At 41.3% G+C, this 23667-nt stretch overlaps 1 protein-coding gene across 1 annotated transcript in view; it reads left to right on the top strand.

The window, feature by feature from the left end:
• TRABD2A (TraB domain containing 2A) overlaps positions 1-23667 on the top strand; it is an 81029-nt gene that overhangs the window by 21360 nt on the left and 36002 nt on the right. The window contains exon 2 of the mRNA XM_040417400.1: positions 328-888. Coding sequence (XP_040273334.1) covers positions 328-888 — 561 coding nt within the window. The remainder of the gene's footprint in view (positions 1-327; positions 889-23667) is intronic.

Raw genomic sequence — 23667 nt, 5'->3', positions numbered from 1 at the left:
ACTTGACATCTCTAGCTAGGAAGAGGTCGCAGCATTCACAGGAGCGCCTCTGCCTCTTCAAACAGCTGATCGATAGGGGTATTGTGATCAGATATTGATGACCTATCCTGAGGTTAGGCCATCAGTATACAAATCCCAACCAACCCCTTTAATGACAAAATGTTAAAAAAAAAATAACGCTTTTGTATAATGTGTGATATGCAATTTTGAGTATGGTCCATGATAACAAAAACAATATGGCTGCCTTCTTGCTGTGAATATGATGATTTGAAGGGGAAAGCAAAGGCTATAACTAAGGTTTTGTAATGTTCTTTTTTTATTTTTCAGCAAAGTCAGTTGAACTCCTTTCTCTGGACCATCAAACGAGACCCTCCAGCATACTTATTTGGCACCATTCATGTTCCTTACACAAGGGTGTGGGATTTTATCCCAGAAAACTCGAAGAAAGCTTTCCAGCAGAGCAATATTGTATACTTTGAGTTGGATTTGACAGATCCCTACACAATCTCTGCGCTGACCAGTTGCCAGATGCTGCCTCAGGGTGAGAATCTACAAAGTGTTCTTCCTAGGGATATTTATCGCAGACTCAAACGCCATTTGGAATATGTTAAACTCATGATGCCCTCATGGATGACTCCAGATCAAAGAGGGAAAGGTCTTTATGCTGATTATTTATTCAATGCCATTGCTGGAAACTGGGAACGAAAGAGACCAGTATGGGTAATGCTCATGGTGAATTCCCTGACAGAGGTTGATATTAAATCAAGGGGAGTCCCAGTACTGGATCTTTATCTTGCTCAGGAAGCAGAGCGTCTTAAAAAAATAACTGGGGCAGTCGAGAAAGTAGAAGAACAATGTCACCCGCTTAATGGGTTGAGTTTGTCACAGGTAAGACTTGTCAAATATTCAATAGATATAAAATGTAAGCTACATCCTGGAAGTCTCCTTGACATTAAAACTGAGAGAGACATGAACTTTTCTTTGACATTAATATACATTGCATCTTCTTTATTTTTTCCACAGCAATGGCTTAAAATGGTTGTTGACCGGGCTGGAAAACCTAGAGCTTTTATGCTGTGAGCTCAGCCTAATGATAGGTGGTCTCACCTCTGGGAGACCTCATGATTAGCTGTTATTGGCAAGGGCTGCAAAATGTGTCCTTCCCTGTAATGCCGCTGTTGGCTCATTCTAAAAGCCCATATAACAAGTCATAATTACCCTTCAAAGCATACCTCAACTCTTAATATCATTTGTCTGTATAAATTTACATGTTTTGGGTAACTAGAATTCGACTTGTGCCTTGTGCATGGCATTGTGGTGGGTGCACACCATAATTTAGCCCTCCGGTAGGTTTTCCATCAGGGGTATATGGGTATATGGTTGAATGTCTGAATACCTGAAAATGGTGTCCAAACTGTTCCATTCTTTTTCTTGAGGCAAACAGAGTCCTTAGGAAAACACTTTGCACTCTACACTCTATCACAGTGAGGGCGAACCGTTTAGAGGCCGAGTGCCCAAACTGCAATCCAAAACCCACTTATTTATTGCAAAGTGCCAACACAGTAATTTAATCTGAATACTACAGGCCAATATAGTATATCTTCCATGTAGTTTTTTATTTAGCTATAATAGCCTGCCTACATTTAATGTGCTGTACATAGTGCGCCCTGCGCTGATGAATGGCAGGAAAAGTTTAAGGCATATTGGTACACCATAGACTTTTTGCAGGGGGCGGGTGCCCACAGAGAGGGTTCTGAGTGCCGCCTCTGGCACCCGTGCCATAGGTTCGCCACATCAGCCTTTCAAAAAAATTCACAAAATTTCTTCTTGTCTATCCATATACTCTCTATATATGACTGCTTGCAAATATCTACTGGTTGTCCTTGGAAATTGACTTATGGTGTTCAAACATCTGACTCTTTTTGACCTGTTTCCAATAGTTTCCTTCTTTTCTTGGTAGATAGAATAGTCTGATAAACTATGGACCTGAATTGCTTCAATAAAGCTTATTAGTTTTGATGTGAAAATGCATTAACAATTATAAGATTAGGAAAATACAATCCCCCACATTTTTTCTTTGAATTATGAGATTGTTGAGTGAAAACATTTGCTTGTACAAAATACATGAAATACGTGGATGATTTGGTGCATGGCATTAGTCTACAGCAGTTGTGTTTTGTTTGCCGATCTTAGTTTTGGGAAAATAGCAAGTGTGACAATGACCATTTCTTTTAGTTCCATGTGCACTTCGCATTTTCTCACTCCCATCAATAGAAATGACTATTCTTGTCCGCAATACAGGCAATATTAAGACATGTTCTATAATCTGTGGAATGAAGATGCGGACATCACACAGAAGACATCAGTGTGCTATCTCGTTTTTTTTGAGGACCCCTAGAAATGAATGGTTCTGAGTGCAATCTGCAAAAAATGCAGATCAGACATGGATGCAAAATACAGTCATGTGCATGAGGCCTAAAGAATGATTACCAGTCTTAATAGCATGTATTTACAGGTACTGAATATGAGATAGAATTTCATTAACATAAGAGGCAACATTGGTGTTCATATAAAGACCAGTTTCATGTGGCTGTAACATAACCACAATATTCAGACCTCCTGCAGCTGTACTGGATCAGCATATGGCTTTAGTAGAACCATGGAAGGTCATGACAATGAGGCCGTTATAGGGAGCTGCATTAAGACTGCCTAAAAGTAGCCCTATAGATACATTATATACTGTATCTTCTATATTTTCAACGAAATCCAGACACATAACTTTGTGACATATTTACTATTTTCTCCCTTATAGAATAACATAGTTTATCACACTATTCTATCTGCCAAGAAAAGAAGGAAACTATTGGAAACAAGTCAAAAAGAGTCAGATGTTTGAACACCATAAGTCAATTTCCAAGGACAACCAGTAGATATTTGCAAGCAGTCATATATAGACAGTATATGGATAGACAAGAAGAAATTTTGTGAAATTTTTGAAAGGCTGAGGTATGCTCTTAATGTGTTTAAGTATCAGTAATAGGATGATCTATAATGACATGTGTTGGCACATCAGTAGTAACCTAATGTAGCCTTATCGCATAACTCATAAAATTATAATCCTTTATATTTTGAGTAAAAGTTAATAAATCCCATTTACAATGTGTAAGGGCTGTACAGTGTATAAGTTCTAAAATTATTTCTATGCACAATATAACACAATGCTTATAGGTCAAACCAGGAACAAACTTCGGCTTTTTTCACCCAGGGCAAAGAGTTAGTTAAGTTCCCCTTCCCCCACAAAGTAATACATACCAACACTTGTATACTGACGGCACATGTGGATTTGGACTTTAGAAGTCCAATTGTCAGCCTACCAAGGCACTGCAGCCACATGCTGGCCTCTTATTATTAGCAATAACCGAGAGAGCTTCTCCAGTGGGTTGCAGGGGGGAAAGTAGAGGTGTTTGCTAACATTAGCAGCTATTTTTTTTTCTTTCTCACAAGCTGGATAATCCATTTAAACTTGCTCAGACCGTATGGTTTTGTACCTATCAGTGGCTAATTAAACATACCCATTACTTATAGACATAACAAAATAATCTGTCAATTTGTGCAGAAGACTGAATATCTCTGAGTATTGGAAAATTATATCTACAAAAGAGCAGCTAGTAATCACTGCCTTCTCACCTTCTACCCCTGAAAGTTATCAATGACGTGAAATCAGCAGAAGGTATCTTGTGAAAGGTGACAGCTGTAAAAATATTTGACTCTAAAGAGCCATCAATGAAACAGATAGGTGTCTACAGAGAGGAGGAGAGGGGTTAAAGAGGTAACAATAACATAGAACAGAAGGTGGATGATTGAGAAGACAATGGTTACATGCTATCTAGGAAAAAAGGTTTCATTTGCATCTCCATCAATGTTGAGGAGATGTTACAATAGATCTTCAGCCTTTTGAGTTGTGCGCAAGTGGTTTAGCGCATATTTCGTTTTAGCTTATAGTCTACCAAATTCTCTTTTTAGAGTATTCTGTAGGGTATCCAATGGCTCATTTTGGCTATATCGGTTACTTTAATTTTGTGGTGCACTTTTGATATTGATAAAGCATGCCATATCACTGGCCATATGTGCACCCTACCCATGATTACAGATTACATTCACAACCTTAGGTAAAATTCTTTTTTTTTTTTTTGTGGAATAAAATGGTCATAAGTTTCTTTGTTAACTAAACAAGGCCATTCATGATGAACCTGAATTGGTTCAAAAAAGCTTATTAGTTTTGATGTGATAATGCATTAACAATTATAAGATTGTTGAGTGGAAACATTTGCTTGCACAAAAAACCTGAAATATGTGGATTATTTGGTGCATGGCATTAGTCTACAGCAGTTGTGTTTTGTTTGCCGATCTTAGTTTTGGGAAAATAGCAAGTGTGACAATGACCATTTCTTTTAGTTCCATGTGCACTTCGCATTTTCTCACTTCCATCAGCAGAAATGACTATTCTTGTCCGCAATACAGACAAAAATAGGACATGTTCTATAATCTGTGGAATGAAGATGCGGACATCACACAGAAGACATCAGTGTGCTATCTCGGTTTTTTTTGAGGACCCATAGAAATGAATAGTTCTGAGTGCAATCTGCAAAAAAAAAGATCAGTCATGGATGCAAAATACAGTCATGTGCATGAGGTCCAAAGAATGATTACCAGTATTAATAGCATGTATTTACAGGTCCTGAATATGAAATAGATTTTCATTAACATAAGAGACAACATTGGTGTTCATATAAAGACCAGTTTCATATGGCTGTAACATAACCACAATATTCAGACCTCCTGCAGCTGTACTGGATCAGCATATGGCTTTAGTAGATCCATGGAAGGTCTGGGCAAGGTCTTGACAATGAGGCCGTTATAGGGAGCTGCATTAAGACTGCCTAAAAGTAGCCCTATAGATACAGTATATAATGTATCTTCTATATTTTCAACAAAATCCAGACACATAACTTTGTGACATACGGTAATATTTAAGCTCAGTTGGCTATGAATATTACTTGAGTTGAAAGGTAATATAGTAGGCATGTGTAAGACGATGGGTGGCCATCGTTCATCTGACAGCTATCTGTCTCAGCTGTACCCCGGCCAAAAGTGTGTGTCTATTTAATGGGGAGAGGAAAGAAAGCCATTGCCAGATACTTCTGGCACTGGCCTATCTCCTCGGAGAACAAAAGCATCAGGCTTCACCCAATCATTCTCTCTCTCCATTGGCCAGTTGCCATTCTTGGGGTTTGTCCGATAATACAATAATGTGTATGGGGGTCTTAACACTGAATTATAGGAATTGTCTACAAGAAGCTCTCAATAGTATTATGTACTAGTAGTAGTATCTAAACTCAGGTTCCTCTGGTTACTCCCCAGCTACTCCTTAGCAGTTACTGTACAAATGATAGACCAATTCATCCACAAATGACTAAGGGCTGCATTAGACCTGCAGATGGTTGGCCAGATGAACGCTAACAAGTGTTTGTAGGAACGCTCATTAGCGATAATCTGCCTGTGTAGAATTGTCACCAATTTCCAGATAAAAGAGCAAACGCATCTTTTACGCAGGCGAAAACATCATGGTTTGCTGGCAGCAGATCATGCCATCTAATCACGGTCTACTGCCAGCAAATAATGATTTTCTATGGGGAAAAAGGATGGCATTCGCGATCACTCCACATACTGTGGAAGAGATTCTACATGTAATAGCAGCGGTCTCCTTCACTGACAAGTAGGCGATTGTCTGAAAGGAACGCTTCATTTCTGTCAATCAAAATGCTCATCTGCAGGTGTAATACAGCCCTAAGGATAATTCCTTTGTAACAAGGTCAAATGTGCAGTGCAGAGATGATCCAAGTCATGATCTGGGATGATGGCACTGGTTGAGTTAGGCCTGTATTACACTGGCCGACAGTTGGCTAGATCTTTGCTAACTAGCGTTGGTAGGAATGCTCGTTAGCTATGATCTGGCAGTGTAATACTGCCGCTTATTATCCGATGAACTTGCTCGTTCATCGGGCAATCCAGATTTTTAATACTTAAAAATAATCACTTGCTGGCAGATCATGCTCTCTAATCTGCTGGCGGCAAACAATAAGTCAATATGGGGACGAGCAATGGCATTAGTGATCACTCCTCCACAGATTGCTGCATTGTAATAGCAGCACTCTCCTACACTAACGAGCAGACAATTGCCGGAATGGAGCGCTTCCCTTCCAAAAATCGGCTGCCTGATTGGTCTGGTGCAATACTAGCCTAAGCGTCTAAAAGCAACTCTGCTTAGAAATGCGGATCAGATGCAGATACTCAAATGACTCCTGAATTATCTACTGTAAAAAAAAAATTATCTTGCATATAAATGTTTTCACAGCTAATCTTGTCTGTAGATAAAAACAAGCAATTATGGCAAAAGAAGTTTCTGTTATTGTCAAGCTTACTCAGATAAGATAACCTTGTGTTAACCGTATAATCTCATTAACCATGTTTTACATAGAGTGCACAGTATACTGACAAAAAAACTCCTTCAGCACCACAGTGGAAGATTCAGCTGAGAGATCTATAATTTCTTTCATCTTGTTTTCTTCAATATTTTTACTAGTTGGTTTAAATCAATACAAACAGAAAATAAAAGATAAAAGATCCCTTAAAAGCAGAATCACATTTACAAGCAAGATTGTGGAGTGTATGTGGTTTTCCAGGACACGGCCAGAGCTGAATGACTGCTATTCCTGACTCGCCAATACACATGTACGCTTTACTTGACTAAGCATGTATGCTTTCTCAATGGAAAGAGAGGAATAAACTTCTACCGGACACCTCTTTTGGCTTGTCTCCCATGAGAACAAGTGATTGGGCAAGTTGCAATCCAACATGCCCAACACTTCTTTCCTTCAACATCTGCCGACATGGGAGAGTCGGAACACCCCCTGCATATTAGATGGCCAGGTTCTAGTGCCCTGGAGCAAGCATACTTTGGATGATGGACATTTGTAGACATTTGCCCTTATTGCCACTATGAAAAGCCATCAACTCCCTACTTTATTGCACTTTGAAGGGTTAACTTGCACTGTGATTTATGCTGTTGTGTGCACTTATACTGTTTTATATTGTTTATCTGCATTTATATGTTTATTGTAATATATCAGCTTTATTCGCACTGTTCTTGCACTGTACTTGCACTGTACAGTATTGTGGAACCGGTTAATGCACAGCCAGTTAATACTAAGAGACTTTATGATTTTCTACCTATGAAAGGTTTTGCAGGGAAAAAAAAACAGACTCACTGATCTTTTTACTGTCTGGTTTAACTCTATTCTTTATGTCTGGAGACTTGTTTATTTGTGGAAAACGGATTATTCATTCACATAGACTTGCATGGAAGCTCTATATAAGTCTATGATAGACAGAAATTGTAACAATGTTTCTGTTTAGGCTGTGCTTCTCCATGCCACTGTTTTCACTAGAAGGTTCTCGTTCAGCTAGAAACTGTATAACACAGTCAGAGCTCCTAGTTGTCTGCAGATAGAGAACAGTGCTTAGCAGAAGAGACTGCACAAGTGACCAGAAGAAAACTCTGAGATGGAAATACTCTGGCACAGATTCTGGGTTACTAGCCCTGTGACCAAGTGTCAGCCGGACAACTGAGCCACAGACCCTGGGCCACCAGCTTTTGGCCAGGAAGCTAGCCTTCTGAAAGAGAGAGGGACAGCTAGTTCAGGCCTTTCCTCAGCAAAAAACCTCCTTCTGCCAGGGAGGAGACTGGAGAAGCCAGCTCAGTGCATTGCCTGTATTGTTTTCCACTTGATTAACCCTCCAGTAAATTACCTCACTGATTTCCTGCAAACCCTGACTTGCTGGACTTATTTTCCATTGGGGTGCACTACGTCTTACCATCCCTTCCAGAGAGCAGCGACATGTGGTGACACTTTTACAGTGTTCTGGGGACCCAGCGTAGCGTTAGGGCTATCCCAAACTCGCCCACCGCATATGTATCTGATGCTTGATATTTGAGCTACATCTAAAATAGAAGCTGCGCAATATATTGCATATCAATAGTGTTGAAAATCTGCTAAGATGGGATCTTGCTGGTCAGTGGTATGCTTCATTGCCTCAAATTAACGGTTTCAAATATGCTATATAAAATAATGTTATATTTTAGCAAATGTAGACTTTGCTGTGATGCATGTCCAAAGACTATTTAGATTTCACCTCTGGTTGTTTCAAAGAGGCCACATTTCTTTTGTTGTTCAGTTATCAGAAGAGATGATGACGCCCACTATTTGACAGGAAGCAGATACTGATACACCTGTTATTCTTCATCTAGCATGGGGAGCCAACACCGCTGGTAGGGCAAGAGATGGTGATGGCTCCTTGAACAGTTTATGGGCTGAGAAATGGGAGGGATCAGAGGGGTGAAGCACTTCTGTGGGGGAGTAATATGCTCTATGCCCTAAGTGCAATATAGTAAAAGGCTTAAATGTAACTTTCGCAGGTGAACATGCATAGGGCCTATGTTCTAGTGGTGATAATTGTCCAACATCTACTGGTATAGAATAAAGCAGTATTTGTGCACAGCGCTCTCCCTTGTATATATCTCTCTCCTGATTGAAGTTTTTTTACTGGAGAAGAACATGGCTTCCTGTTACGCCATTCACTGTGGCTGGTTAATCCGAGTACAATAAACTAGAACACAACAAGTGATTTTCATCTCACCCAGGATGAATATGACATGGTGATGAATGGGCCCCGATATCATACATAGATATGTTTAGCTTTTATTTGCTTTCATTGTTTATGCATTATTGGCTTTTTCACAGATTGTGACCAATATCTCTTCATGTTCACTGCTCCCAAGGAATGTTGTCTCGAGCCTGCTTGTGCTTGTTGGTAATGTGCGCCTTAGAGGTTACACTCATTTTTTCTTGTCTGATAAATGATAACATTAGACTCCAGGAAAAAAGATCCTAACAATTTTCTAAAGGCATTTGTCATTTATTTACTTAAACTGCTGTCGTCTGGTGCTGCTCTGATTCCTGGTAGCTTTGGGATGTAACCCAATAAGCTACATTCACCCTAAAGTGGAAAAACAAACATTAAAACTGGCAAAAAGGTTTGTTTTTAACATTAGAAAAAGGGACTGTCGGTCAGTGAAAATATTTTTTGATGTCCATCATACACTGGCCATAAAAAAAACTGCTGAGTGAATAATGCCATTCAAATAAGTATGGAAGACAGAATTCTTTTCATCGCATTTACTAACGTATTACCCGTCTACTTGCCTTCATACTGATTACAAAGCTGTAGATAAGGCCCTGTAAATATGTAGTCTTTTGCCAGCAGAGTTTGGTGCAGACTTCCTTTCTTCTCAATAGGAGGCCACGCTGAAGTTGCACCAAGGAAGGAAATGTCTTTTCTTGGCGCAGTATCCTGTTGGATTCCGCTGGAAATTGTGGCGGGTGTCCACTTGCAGTTTCCCTCTATTCAATGGGGCCACAGCCAGGGGAGGGCTGGCAGCCTTAGTATAGGGGGGCAAATCCAGTCAAGTGGCCCATTTTTATTTTGCAGACTTTTATTTCCTTTTATACAGGAAAACATTGCATTTACTGCCCCCCAATGTGGCACGTGTAGCGCGCTGCGCCAATTCTTTTGCCCGCCCATTTTTCAAAGGCCTCTTCGTATTTAAAAATGCGGCACGCATAGCGTGCTGCGCCAATTCTTTTGCCTGGCCATTTCTAAAAGCCCTGTAGGAATGAATGTTTTAGCCCTGCCCATTATTAAAGCCCCTCCTACATATAATAGGCCACTTCCAATAAACACTGTTCAGCTGAAATTCTATTGTTGAGGCCTGTCTCTACACATCATACAGAGAGGGGAAGCTCCTCTGCTCTCCTTCCTCCCCAGATCCTGCTCAAGTCTTGTGGTTCTCCCCACGATCTGCCACCCGCCCATGGCCTGCTGCCCCCTTTGGCCGTCCTCACCCAGCTCTGAATCCTCCTTCTGCAAATGGCAGGGGGAGGAGCCGGAGCATCTCCTCTCCTACATAGCGCCCCATACCTCTTACATCCAGTGATGTCACCTTTGTTGTAGACGTTCTCTTTCTTTATCTTCTCCATTCAGACCAGACCGCCATGATGATTTTTTTAGCCATCTCCCGTCTCTGCAGAGTTTGACAAACAGACATTAGTTTCCCACATTTCCCTCTTCTTCACATCTTCTGAACACCCTTTCCTGCCACCCCCAATACTATACTGCAGAAATAGTCCCCCTGGAAATACTACTACCACACAGATAGTGCCCCCTTCAACAAGATACTGTCCCCCAAAAATAATTGTGCTAAGGTGATACTATGCCAGGGTGTGCCCCCCAAAGTAACAGTGCTCCCCAAAATCACGCCAATAGAAATAATTCTCTGCCAGAGCACACTTAGTAGTAATAATGCTCCTATAGTGCCCATACTAGTAATCATGTTCCTCATAGCCCCCCAGTAGTAGCAAAGCTCTGCATAATACCCCCTAGTAGTAATAATTCTCCCTATAATATGACAGTACATGAAATACCCCCGCTTAGTGCCCGCTGTTGAGCTAATGTCCCCATAATGTATGCCAGTATAAAATACCCCTATATAGTGCCCCAGTAAATGCCCTCATAGTGCTCCTCTTCCCCTTCCCCATAGTGTCCCCCATAATATGCCAGTAAAAAAAATGCCCCTTCTTAGTGACCTCAGCAGATGCTCTTATAGTGCTCCTCTCCCCCATAATGTGCCAGTAAAAAATGCCCCATAGTGCCGCTCTCCCCTATAGTGCCTCCCATAATGTGCCAGTAAAAAAATGCCCCCTTAGTGCCCCCCCAAGATGCCATAGTGCCCCCCATAATGTGCCAATAAAAAAGGCCCCTTTAGAGCCCCCACTTTCCCATAGTGCCCCCAAATAATACCCCTATAGTGCCAACAGATGCCACATAGTGCCGCTCTCCCCTATAGTGCCCCCCATAGTGTGCCAATAAAAAAAAGCCCCTTTAGAGCCCCCAGATGCCCCATAGTGCTCCTCTCCCCCATGGTGCCCCCCCCCCCATAATGTGCCAGTAAAAAATTCCCCCATAGTGCCCCCCCAAAATGAGCAAGAAATAAATGCCCACTGAGTGCCACCCCAAAAAAAATGGACCTGTAAGAAATGTCAGATGCCCCCATAATTCCAACTCTTCCAGCAAAGAAAAAAAAATAAAACACTAATACTTACCTCCATCAGCAGTGATGCGATGCAGGCCTCTTCCGGCCTGTGTCCCTGCTGTGTGCTGCCCGCCGGCAACTAGAACCAGGGCCCCGCTGCCTGTGGTGATCGGCGGTGCGGCCCTGAGGAATTAAAAAATAATAATAATTATTATTTGTTAAAGACTGGGCCATTTTTAACATGCTTTAGGGTGGCCTGGGGGGCAATTGCCTCCCTCCCCTCGTCCCAGCCCGCCCCTGGCCACAGCCATAGCAGAAATAGGATGGGTTTCCCCCAGGGGCATGGCTAAAGGCTCATGTGCCCTGGTGCAAGATTTCAGCTTGGCCCCCCTTCCCTCAGTGCTTTGTGGCCAGGGGCAGGGAACCACATAGCCTTCGTGCTGCCTAAGGCAAAAATTGAAACGGCACCTCCCCCCCATGCCAAATTCTTGCCCTAACCCCTTCCCTCCAGCCAGAGGTGTAACTTGACCAGCATGCATTTTCTATAATACCGGTGTCTTCTTATGCACCACAAGGGTCTTTGGGCCCCCTCAGGCTCCTGCGCCCGGTAGCGACTGCTACCTCTGCACCCCTTATAGCTACGCCCCTGATTTCTGCCTTGAAATACATGACGGATTTTGTCTTTGCCTTGTGAACAGAACCTTATAGTGCATACACATGTAGATTTTTGTGTTTTGTTATCTGTTTTTTTTCTGCACTTTTGTGCTTTGGACATTAGCTCCAGATGTTAGCTAACTGTCTATGGGAAATGTGAAAGCCAGGCCACACAAGTGTTTTTTGCTTCTGATGTTTTTGTTCATTAGATAGAGTTTGTTATTTTTCTTGCTCCTTTTAAAAAAAATTCTACATTTTACATTCAGCTTCTTTGCATTTTTTGCTATAGGGAAAAAACCTCATGAAGAAAACGCTAGTGGTAAGACACAAAATATACAAAAAATTACAGGAAAAAACACAAAAGGAAACGCAGATGGACAAAAAAAAAACACCTTCAGTTTTTTTGCCATTGTTTTAGTGCCAGTGCCAAATTCTTGTGTGTAAGAACCCTTAAGATGATTTAGCACACAGTGGCCCACATATACTATTGTGGCTATGCCTGGATTCTGGCAAACATTTGGTACATATTTGAAGTGAGAAAGCCAAAAATGCAGACAGCACACGTCCATGAAAAACAGAAATGTGAACAAGGCCTAAGCCAACCAACACATTACCGTATATAAAGTTAGAAAAAGTGTCTATCCCAGCACCACATTTATCATCCAGTCCCTGTGATAAATCTGGTGTACCTTTAGACTGTCTGGTTTACACTAGCTACATTTTTGATAGGATTAGTAAATCAGAGTCAGACCCAATGTTTACTGGAAAAAAGCCACTGCAATTTTTGATGCGTTTTTTTTTTAAATTATATTTTATCATTAAGTTGACAAAAGCTGAGCTAAACAATGATTGAGGCAGTTTATTAAGCCAAAATGAGAATTAGATCCAGCAGGAAGGAGAAGTATGAGTCCTTCCTTTATATTTCATATTCCTTTTGAATAAAATACTGCAGCATGAATTCACCCTAAGGACTCCACCGCAAATTTTGCTCTGGCATTTGTTTTGCCACTAAAAAATAGCTATATATATATATATATATATATATATATATATACACACACATTCCTTGTGCGGATTGGCTGAGGTGGGGTCACATGGTCCGCCCCATCTCTCCCTCTGTTGTGGGCGACGCGATCTCCGTCAGCACGTCCCCGGTCACGTAGGCGATAGCTGGGAGGAGTGCCGCTTGCACCCAAGGGGGGTGGGGTTGACTGTCCAGCCCTGCGCTTGCGTGGTGTGCACAAGGGAACGCCGACTGCATGCGGACACACAGAACCACCAATGGTATGCTGGTTTTGTGATATGTAATTAGGAAATATAGGTCAGCTGTGTGTTAACTAACTAGACTTTATTTTTTTAACCCTTCACTAGCACTAGGCACTTGCACTTTATTATTTTATAGCTATACACAGAACAATGTTTTGAGGATGTGTCCTTTTTAAATATTGTTCAAAATCTCATTGGTCCTTTTAGTATTTATGAACAATCATGTATTTATTTTGCACTTTTTGGAAATTTAGATTGTGTAGTAATCATGTGACTAATTGTTTTGATGTACCATGTGCTCAATTATTCCCCTATGTATCATGTGACCAATTTTGGGTATATATACTCATGTGTGACACTATTGCTTTGCTTGACAAAGGCCTCATTGAGTGGGCTGAAACGTTGCCTGGGAATAAATTGGGTCATCACCTTTCACCTTGATTTGGAGTGCTGCTAGCAAGGTGTCAAACAGCAACTGCTGCTGACACAGACAACTGGCTCTTACTCCACCGAGGCCAGGAACCTCGGTGACACATACCTATAATCTATGATGATTCCTTGTACCTTCTTACAAAATATATACTACCTGCAGTTTTTGCCTGTAGCTAGCTGGGTGAGAGGAGCTATAAACTAGTTGGGCATTGTTAGGGGCAGTGATAGGGGAGTATCTATATAAATAGCTGGTGGGAGGAGCTATAAACTAGCTGGGAGTTGTAAGGGGCAGTGATAGGGGAGTGTTTATTGAAAGAAGGAAATCCGGCACTCAAAATTGATGAAGTCGTAGGTTCCTTTATTTGGTCATGTGATATATCAGGTACAGAGGTACAGACTGACTGACTGACAAGGGCATCACTGGTTATGAATTACTCTGTACCCGTGTACCTGATATATCACATGACCAAATAAAGGAACCTACGACTTCATCAATTTTGAGTGCCGGATTTCCTTCTTTCAACTTATCACAACAAGGCTTCATCCTTTTTATCCGTACACCTTGTAAGAAAAGGCGGGTGAGCTGGAATCAAATTACCCAAAGACTATACAAGGGAAGTGTTTATGTAATAAGCTGGGTGGGATGAGCTATAAATTAGCGGGAGTTGTTAGGGGCAGTGATAGGGAAGTGTTTATGTAACTAGTAGGGTGGAAGGAGCTATAAACTAGGTGGGTGTTGTTAGCGGCAGTGATAGGGGAGTGTTTATGTAACTAGTTGATGGGAGGAGCTATAAACTAGCTGGGTGTTGTTAGCGGCAGTGATAGGGGAGTGTTTATGTAACTAGTTGATGGGAGGAGCTATAAACTAGCTGGGTGTTGTTAGCGGCAGTGATAGAGGAGTGTTTATGTAACTAGTTGTTGGGAGGAGCTATAAACTAGGTGGGTGTTGTTAGCGGCAGTGATAGGGGAGTGTTTATGTAACTAGTTGATGGGAGGAGCTATAAACTAGCTGGGTGTTGTTAGCGGCAGTGATAGGGGAGTGTTTATGTAACTAGTTGATGGGAGGAGCTATAAACTAGCTGGGTGTTGTTAGCGGCAGTGATAGAGGAGTGTTTATGTAACTAGTTGATGGGAGGAGCTATAAACTAGCTGGGTGTTGTTAGCGGCAGTGATAGGGGAGTGTCTATGTAACTAGCTAATGGGAGGAGCTATAAACTAGCTGGGTGTGGTTAGGGGCAGTGATAGGGGAGTGTCTATGTAACTAGCTCATGGGAGGCGCTATAAACTAGCTGGGTGTTGTTAGGGGCAGTGATAGGGGAGTGTTTATGTAACTAGTAGGGTGGAAGGAGTTATAAACTAGCTGGGTGTTGTTAGCGGCAGTGATAGGGGAGTGTCTATGTAACTAGTTGATGGGAGGAGCTATAAACTAGCTGGGTGTGGTTAGGGGCAGTGATAGGGGAGTGTCTATGTAACTAGCTGGGTGGGAGGAGCTATAAACTAGCTGGGCGTTGTTAGGGGCAGTGCTGGAGCTGTGGCAGAGAAGGGAGAATTGCATTATGGGTGTGGTTGGATAGAGAAACAGAAAGTGCTATATACAGGATGGAGACAAACCAGAGGGATTTGCTTACATGGTAAAAACGGGTCAGGAGAGTCCACATTGAAAAAGAAAAAAACAGGGGGAAGATGTACATGAAGTAAGCAACTACATGAGCATAAAACCATAATAATCCCAATAAAACCCTTTAAGGTACCAATGAAAAAGTCTGCTTATAGATGGAGATCATTACATATTCTGAGTTCTAACACCTTCTGCGGAAACCGGCAGAACATTTTTTGTACATGTCTGCAGTGATGGTCAGTTCGCAGTGTTCGCCAGCGAACACATGCGGGCTGCCATCTTGACTCACCCGTCTGGCGATGCCCTTACCTGTGCCTGTGCCGGGAGCCGGTCTGAAAACAAATGCGGTCACCGGGAGCAGGCAGTTCCGAGAACAGCCCGATGAAGGCCCCCGGCGGCTGTTCTCGGAACTGCTTACCTGTGCATCGCCGGACGGGTGAGTCAAGATGGCAGCCCGCATGTGTTCACTGGCGAACACTGCAAACTGACCATCACTGCATGTCTGTGTCCTATACATTAATAACATCAGTAATAACTTTTCCTTTGCTATAATACTGCTCTCTTTATTAGTTCAGTGATGGCAATATAAGTGTATAATATGAAGTACAGAAGATAAGCTGTCGCTCCTCGGAGCTGCAGATATCTATCCCACTGATAGTTCCAATGACTACAGCCTGTATTTCCCGCCACAAATGGGAGATGGAAATCCAGTAGAATATGGTCCATATTATTTTAAGTAATATTATCACAATTTCTTGCATGATGGCAATTAGAAAGGTAGGTTTGCCCATTGTAAGATATCATAGCTGTAAATCTTATACTTCTATACTCCTTATTGATATGTTCTTTTTTCCCTTTTTCTGCAGTTGTTTATGAGCCGGTCTCTGCAGCCAAAATGAGCTATGCTTAGCTTTTAAAAAATAATATTTTCTTCCTTTCTCCACCATGAAATATTTCCATACAAAGCCATTCCTTAACCATGGCAGGCCTTCATAATTGCTGGCTTTGCACTTTATTAAAGGGGAAACATTTTAGATGGTCTCAGGTCTAGGAGGGCTTGTCCAGCTGTCAGTTTCAATAGTTTTACAGGACCTAAATCAAGGGAAGTGCATATTATTCCTCAGTTTGAAATTAGCATGACAAAGTCAGATTATTGACTTTCATAGCTGTTTTAGCAAAAGTTCAGCATTAGTGTAGATGTTTCAGGTAGCAACTGAAAATCAAACGTGTTACTATTAGATGACCACCACTATGACATCCAGACTGTCAGAATAAATATGCAGGAGCTCTAAAGGACTGCTCTAAGCCATTTACATGAGGTTCACCATGTTTCCAAAACTATAATTAAAGCAGTTAAATGGCTTTCAACCCTTTCGGGAGTGAGAGCAAAGGGACAGAATATGGGGCAAGAGTGTGAGCAGATGTGAGAGTTTAGTTGTGTATACTTCAATGAGGGGTGGCGTTTGGCTAATTTGAGTTGCATAATACTATAACCCTTTCATATGTAAAGTGCGGCTTTGATCCAAGTTGGATGAAAGTTCTGAAAAGTAGAGATGGTGGCAGTGGGTCTTTTGTCTTTAACAAAAAAAGGCATCTGCTGTACTCTGAACTCTCTCCCAGCCCCCCTTCAGACTGAGCATCCAACAATGAGTACAAGGAAAAGGGACCAGCAGCAGAAATGTAAAAAGAAAATATGCGTTCGACGTATTGGAGGACTTTAAAACAGTTAGAGTTGGCCACTTTCTGGCTACTTGTGACCAATGTGTATGTAAGATGACTATATGTCCCTTACTAATATAGTCTTTGCTAATATTATGTGCCGTTTGCTATATTTCATAAGCCATGCTCTCTTATTAGGCAAATCTTCTGTCCTGTCCACATAGAGGTCCTGTCCATAAGATGGCCGCTGAAAGAGTGGACGCATCCCTCCTTCTCTGCCATTCAAACACACTGCACCTGCACTAAACTCCCAGCAGCTGGCAGTGGAAGTGATTTGCCTTGTCACACTACCCTCCATCAGTAGCCATTTTATGGACAAAACCTCTATAGACAACACAAAAGACTTGGCATACAAGAGGTCATACCTTAAGAAATATAGAAAATGGCACACAATTTTAACAAAGGTTATATAAGTACCATATAGACATCTTACAAACACATTGGTCAACAGTAGCCAGAAAGTGGACAACCCCTTTAATAGATTTACAATGCTTGACTGAAGATATATTTTTTTCTGAATATAATGTATTATTATTAGTATTCATGCATATATATATATAATGATCACATTGACCATTAAAGCACATTGAAACTTACAACAAATAAAAAACAAAATTAGTGCATACAGAATTTATAGGCAAAACTTCCTGTGACAGACAATTTTAACCCTGGTCAGCTTCAGACTGGGGTTCCTCGGGACCACCAGAGGAAATTATTCTTGGGGGCAGGGTCGGACTGGCCATAAACCCTACAGGGAAATTTTCCCGATGCCCCATGGGTCCACCTGCACCCTCCTCATGGCTACCAGCTGGGTACATAACAATGTGAAGCTCTCAGCATAAATTAATTCTAGGTGCAACAGGTACAAATGCACCTAGCCGGCAACTGTATAGTTGTCCTCAGGAAGGTTATATAGTTAAATACTGTGGTGGGGTGGCAGTATCTTGTGCTGCACTGTGGTATTTAGTTCTGCTGGAGTGGAATTTTGTGCTGGACTAATGTATTGCTGGCCCAGTCTACTTGTGTTGTCCTGCCTTATGTCAGTTAGAATTCACCTACAACATGGGGACACTTCTAGTTTTGGTTTTTTCAGGGCAACGTTAAGTTCTCAGTCTGTCCCTGCGTGTAGCCCAACCCTTATTTCATCAGTAAAGTCTAATAGGTTATTAATCAAAGAAATAGATCCTAGTGGCAAGTTATTATCTCCAGAGGTGGCAACCTGGAGCTTTGGGGCCCACTATTGCATCAGAGCCTGTGCCCACTGGAAGATCATGTGGTATTCTGGTGTGCCAGGTAAACACTGCTCCTGGTCCCGAGGTGAATATGTAACTGGATTCAATTTTTTCAACTTGCTTAAAAAGACAGTATGAAAGAACAGCACAGTTCACCGTATGCTAAGTACGGATTACGGTACACACCAAGTACGTCTTTACAAGTGCCTAGAACCTGTCAGTTGTATGGGAGATTTAGCATTTTTCAGTAATTCAGCACTAAAAATCTGTAATTTGCAAGAATATTAAAATCACGTTACAATAAGGTCCAGTCTGAGCATAATCCTCAACTCATACGCATTTCAAATCAAGTGGACCATATTGCAACTAGTGTTGAGCACGAATATTCGAAAAGCAAATTTTTATCTCGAATATCAGGACTTTGAGAATTCGCGAATATTTCGAATATAGTGCTATATATTCATCATATCAAATATTCGTCATTTTTTCCATCTGAACACATGATTCCTCCCTGCTTCTTACTTGTGGGCCAATGAGTTATTGGCCAACAAGCAACTTAAGCAGAGAGGAATCATGACTTCAGATGGAAAAAATGACGAATATTCTAAAAAACTAATATATAGCGCTATATATTCATTTTTTAGAATATTAAATAAAAAAAATTTCCATCTGAAGTGAACAGTGTTCAGTGTTCACTTCAGATGGAAAAAAATGACGACTATTCTAAAATACGAATATATAGCACTATATTGAATATAGTGCTATATATTCCTTTTTCAGAATAGTCGTAATTTTTTTCCATCTGAAGTCATGAATCATGACTTCAGATGGAAAAAAATGACGACTATTGTAAAAACAAATATATAGCACTATATTCTATAGTGCTATATATTAGTTTTTAACACACCTGTATTGATTGCGTAATATTCGCATATTGCGCGATCATTACCTTGCCGATTTTCGAGTAAAAAAATAAAAGAATTTAGAATATAACAAATATTCGAATTCGCAAATATTCAACGAATATTCTACAAAATATTAGCGAAATATCACAAATTCGAATATGACCCCTGCCGCTCATCACTAATTGCAACATGATTTTAATATTCTTACAAATTAAGAGTGATTTTTCTGGTTTACTAACAAATTTCTTGCAGTTAAAGTGTCCCAATTTTCATGCATTTTTGTATGATCTTGTCAATTTGTTGTCTATTAAGCCTAAAATACCAGGAATACTTGGGATCCATTTAACTATTTGGTTACCACTTTTTTTTTCCATTTCTCACTTCCTGCCTTTCTGGAGCCATAACCTTTTTATTTTTCTATTCACAAAGCCGTAAAAGGGCTTGTTTTTTGCCTCCATAAGAACTACAGTTGTAATAGTTTTCAAACAGACTGAGGCTATAACAGAGAAGGAGCGGTTTCCCCGATCTCTGTGAGAGGAAGCCGTTCAGGCCCTGGGAGTGCAGCTCTCCTAGGGAAAGCCACCTCAGATACTGTGGTCCCAATGGACCTCAGTATCTGAGGGGTTAAATGTCTGCGTTATCATCGATCACAAACATTGCCTTTGGGTGTCTGCTGTTAAAAACAGCAGAAACCCAGCAGGTATGAGCATCTTTAAAGACCCTACTGCCAACGTATATAGTCGTATGACTGTATGTAAGTGGTTAATAAAGGTCAAACTGGGTATTACTAGTTGGGGTTGTTCATGGACACCACCCTAGCTGGTAACACTCAGTTGTACCTTTACAGCAGACTGCTGGCAATTCCATTATAACTTCTAGAAGGAATAATAAAGGAATGGGACATAATAAGAATAGATGCCCCAGAACTATTATTTCATGGGGAATGCAAGTAGTTTCTAAAACAGACATGTCAAGAGAGGTGACAGATTATCTTAAAACTGGAGACAAAATTATTCTAAATATGTTTTAACTATGTCCCATCATCGTAGAGAACCTATGTGTAGCTTCTATGCCACCAATATTCTTAGTATTTATATTAGGAATGGAGAACTGTCTGTACCTGCAGACATAATAATAGAGCACAATAGAAAATGTCTGTGTCTCTTGCTTGTGTACAGTGTATAGGATCAGGTGCACCTTGACAATACATATGAAGATATCCATGCACATTAGAAAAGAATCAACTGAAGCCACCATTTCCAGACAGCAAATTTTAGGACAGAGATCAGCAACCTTTGGCACGCCAGCTGCTGTGAAACTACAACTCCCATACTGCATACTTACTCTGCTGTTATTGCAACTTCCATAGAAGTGAAAGGAGGATTCTGGGAGTTGTAGTTTCAGAACAGCTGGAGTACCCAAGATTGCCAAAAGAAGGTTTGTGCAGGTTAGATTTCAATTTGGATTTCCCACAGTAGTTAAAGGGGTTGTCCAAGGGTTTTATATTGATGGCCTATCCTCAGAATTGGACATCAATATCTGATCGGCCGGAGTTCGACACACGGCACCCCAGCCAATCATCTGCATGAAGAGGAGGTGGCGCTCCATGTGTGTTTGGCCAACAACCATTCAAGGTATATGGGTGCCTTATGTATAGGAAGGGAATTCAAAGAGATAGTAAGACAGGCTAACGAAAAAAAAAAAAAGGCAGGAGAGTGATGCCATGTCAGCGTTATAGGTATCTCCGGTGGCATATAGGCCTCAAATGTCCTTGGAATCTAGACAGAACTGTTGTGAAATTGATGAAGCAGATGAAATGTCACCATATTCTCAGTTCTTCCGTAGGTGATTGTGTGAAATCATTTTAAGCCTTCCTCCTACTTCACTTTCATGTAGACTTTCTTTATGCCAAATTGCACTTGTCAAATATGACATTTACATCTGCTTTCGCTCATGCTGTAGTATACTACAATGACGCCACTAGTAATAAAATGGCCAGCAATCACAGAATAATGTACATTTTCCCAGCAGAAAGACAAAGTGTCAGAGACATCTGTGACAGGCAAAATGAATTTCATTATTCGCAAGGTTTCAGAAATCTTTTTAGAATGTTTGGCTGCGCAGATATAAGAACAATGATGGAGGACAAATAGTTTTAGGAAGAACAGTCTCTGCTGTGTGTTTACTTCAAGGGATTCTTCTCCTACAGATGACTTGATATGCCGCTTTTTGAAGTTTTTACTGCTTTACACATCTGTATGTTTGTCCCTAAAAAAAAAAAAATTGACTATTGGGGTAATTTATCAAACTGATGTAGAGTAGAACTGGCTTAGTTGCCCATAGCAACCTATCAGATTCCACCTTTCATTTTCCAAAGGAGCTGTCCAAAATGAAAGGTGGAATCTGATTGGTTGCTATGGGCAAATAAGCCAATTCTACTTTTCACCAGTTTGATAAATGACCCCAAATGTCTGCAAAATGCACAGCACAGACCCATTATGATTCATTTCAAATAAAGTACAGACAGCACGCAAAACACGCAATTTGCGGACCACAAAATGGATACGGTCGTTTACGTGGGGTCTTATGCTTCTTTCTAGGCATGCAGGACTTTTCTCTCCTCTGTGATGGAGACCCAGAATGGAGCCTCTGATGTAGATGTGAACAAACCCTCATTTCAATGACTAGTTTACAACCTGGCATCTTTGTTTCTCATTAGCACAGTAACAGTAGAACTGCTCATGTCATAGCGGCTGAGTGCTATTCTAATACTTTGCTACACTTGATTAAGTCCTGATATTAAGTACCTTGTTAGCATTCAGGCCTTGAAGGAAAATTTTGGTATGCAGTTTAGTAACACCCAATAAGGATATGTTCACATGAGGCAGATTAGTTGCAGAATTCATGTAAATGAAGATCAGCTCCACTCATGTGACTGATACATTAAAAGGCATAATAAAGGTTATCATAGACACTGTACTAGCTACAAATTATTACCATAGGCACTGTACATTTATAGGGAATGTATATAAGCTACTGTATGTCTAATAACCAAACAATGGCGTATTTCCAGTGGAGGTAGACCACGAGGCTGCTATGGGGTCAGTGGTATAGGGACTGCCCCCCGCATCCCACCTAATCCTATCCTGACGTCTCCCCTCCTACTTGTATTCCCCATGTAATAGCAATTCTGGATTATCTATTCTCATGGCTCCTATGTTGTGTCATTCCTTTAGTTTTCCTACTAGAAGTTATGAATTCATTTTTTGCAGTCTGGAATAAAGGTCCAGATGGGTGTTACTAGTTGGGGGGGTGTCTATTTTAGTCTGACACCTGCAGCATTGTTTGGATAGCATCAGACTGTGCAGGGACACACCCCAAACTGGCAACATCAAGTTGGATCTGCAGTGGCACGGGAGGAGTGCACAGAGGATAGGAGTGGTAGTTATGGCTCGGAGGAAGGCTTGGTACTCGCAGGTCACACTGGCGCTCCCTGGGGCCACGCAGTGACAGGTGCACCTTTCCATCCCTTGGGGCACTCCTTGGAGTTGAGGCTCCTGCCTGGTGGTAGGTGTAGGTATGGATGCAAGGCAGGAAAGGTGCAATGACTGGCAAATGATGGAGTCAGTAACCAGGCGGTTAAATAAGTCTCTTTTTTACTAAAGTGCAGAACAGTTCCAAAGCAGATAACAGAGTGCAACCCTTCCCCAATAGTAGCATATGGACAACGGCAATGATAAAGGTTATAATACTCCTTCCCTCTAAAGTCTCTCTGCAGAACCTTAGGCATGCAGTGAGGTTCTTGTTAAATATTTCTGCAAATTACTGGACTGAGGGGTACAGATTTAAGATATGGCTGGCCAAACCATCTCAAAGTGTGGAAGGGAGCATTTTTAGAATACCCAGCTGAATTTGCTAGTCAGGCGCCTCGAAAAGCTGAGTGATAATGCCAGTGACAAATACTGTATACTGCAGCATAGCGAGACAGATTTGTCATTCAAGGTCCCAGGATGATGGATAGCTATTTCTGTACAGTCAGTGTACTAGTACTGTCTAGTATCCCTACACACACACACACAGAGGAGGAGGTTTTGTCCATTAAAGTGAGACTTTGAGGTCAGGGTAGTGCATGTAAACTCATAGCAGCCTGTCTCCAACCGAAGAAGGAGAGGCAGGTGCAGCGACCAGGTCCGCAGGGGCAACACGCGAGGCTACGGTGGGCCGATAGGGGTAGTAGTAGTTTTTAGTACTCACTATTAGCAGAGCCTCCCTGGGCCGACGTGCAGTGATGGGGAAGACAGTACTAAATCCTCCGGGGCACTCTCTATTGCAGGGAACACCAGCCAGATGGAAGTTGAGGTGCACTTGATGATAATGGGTATACTTAAGGTGCTTTGGTGGCTGGGCCCCTGTGTTCGTGACGTGTTAGGTGCAATTGAAGTTGGTAGAAAGGATGAGTAGTCAATTGTAGTAAACAACAGAACTTTTACTAAATTACTTGTCTTCGGGTAGTCAGTACAGTCCATTAGTACAAAAGAAGGTAATAGTTCAAATATCAAATATGTTGTAATCCTCTTATCAAGCTGGGAAGTTGTCAGTTAAGGAGTTTTCCTAAGGCAGTTGCTCCAACAG

This window comes from Bufo bufo, chromosome 2 (genome assembly GCF_905171765.1).
Source record: "Bufo bufo chromosome 2, aBufBuf1.1, whole genome shotgun sequence".
Lineage (NCBI taxonomy): Eukaryota > Metazoa > Chordata > Amphibia > Anura > Bufonidae > Bufo > Bufo bufo.
Note: the sequence above shows the minus strand (reverse complement) of the source record. Positions and strands in the feature narration are given on the sequence as shown.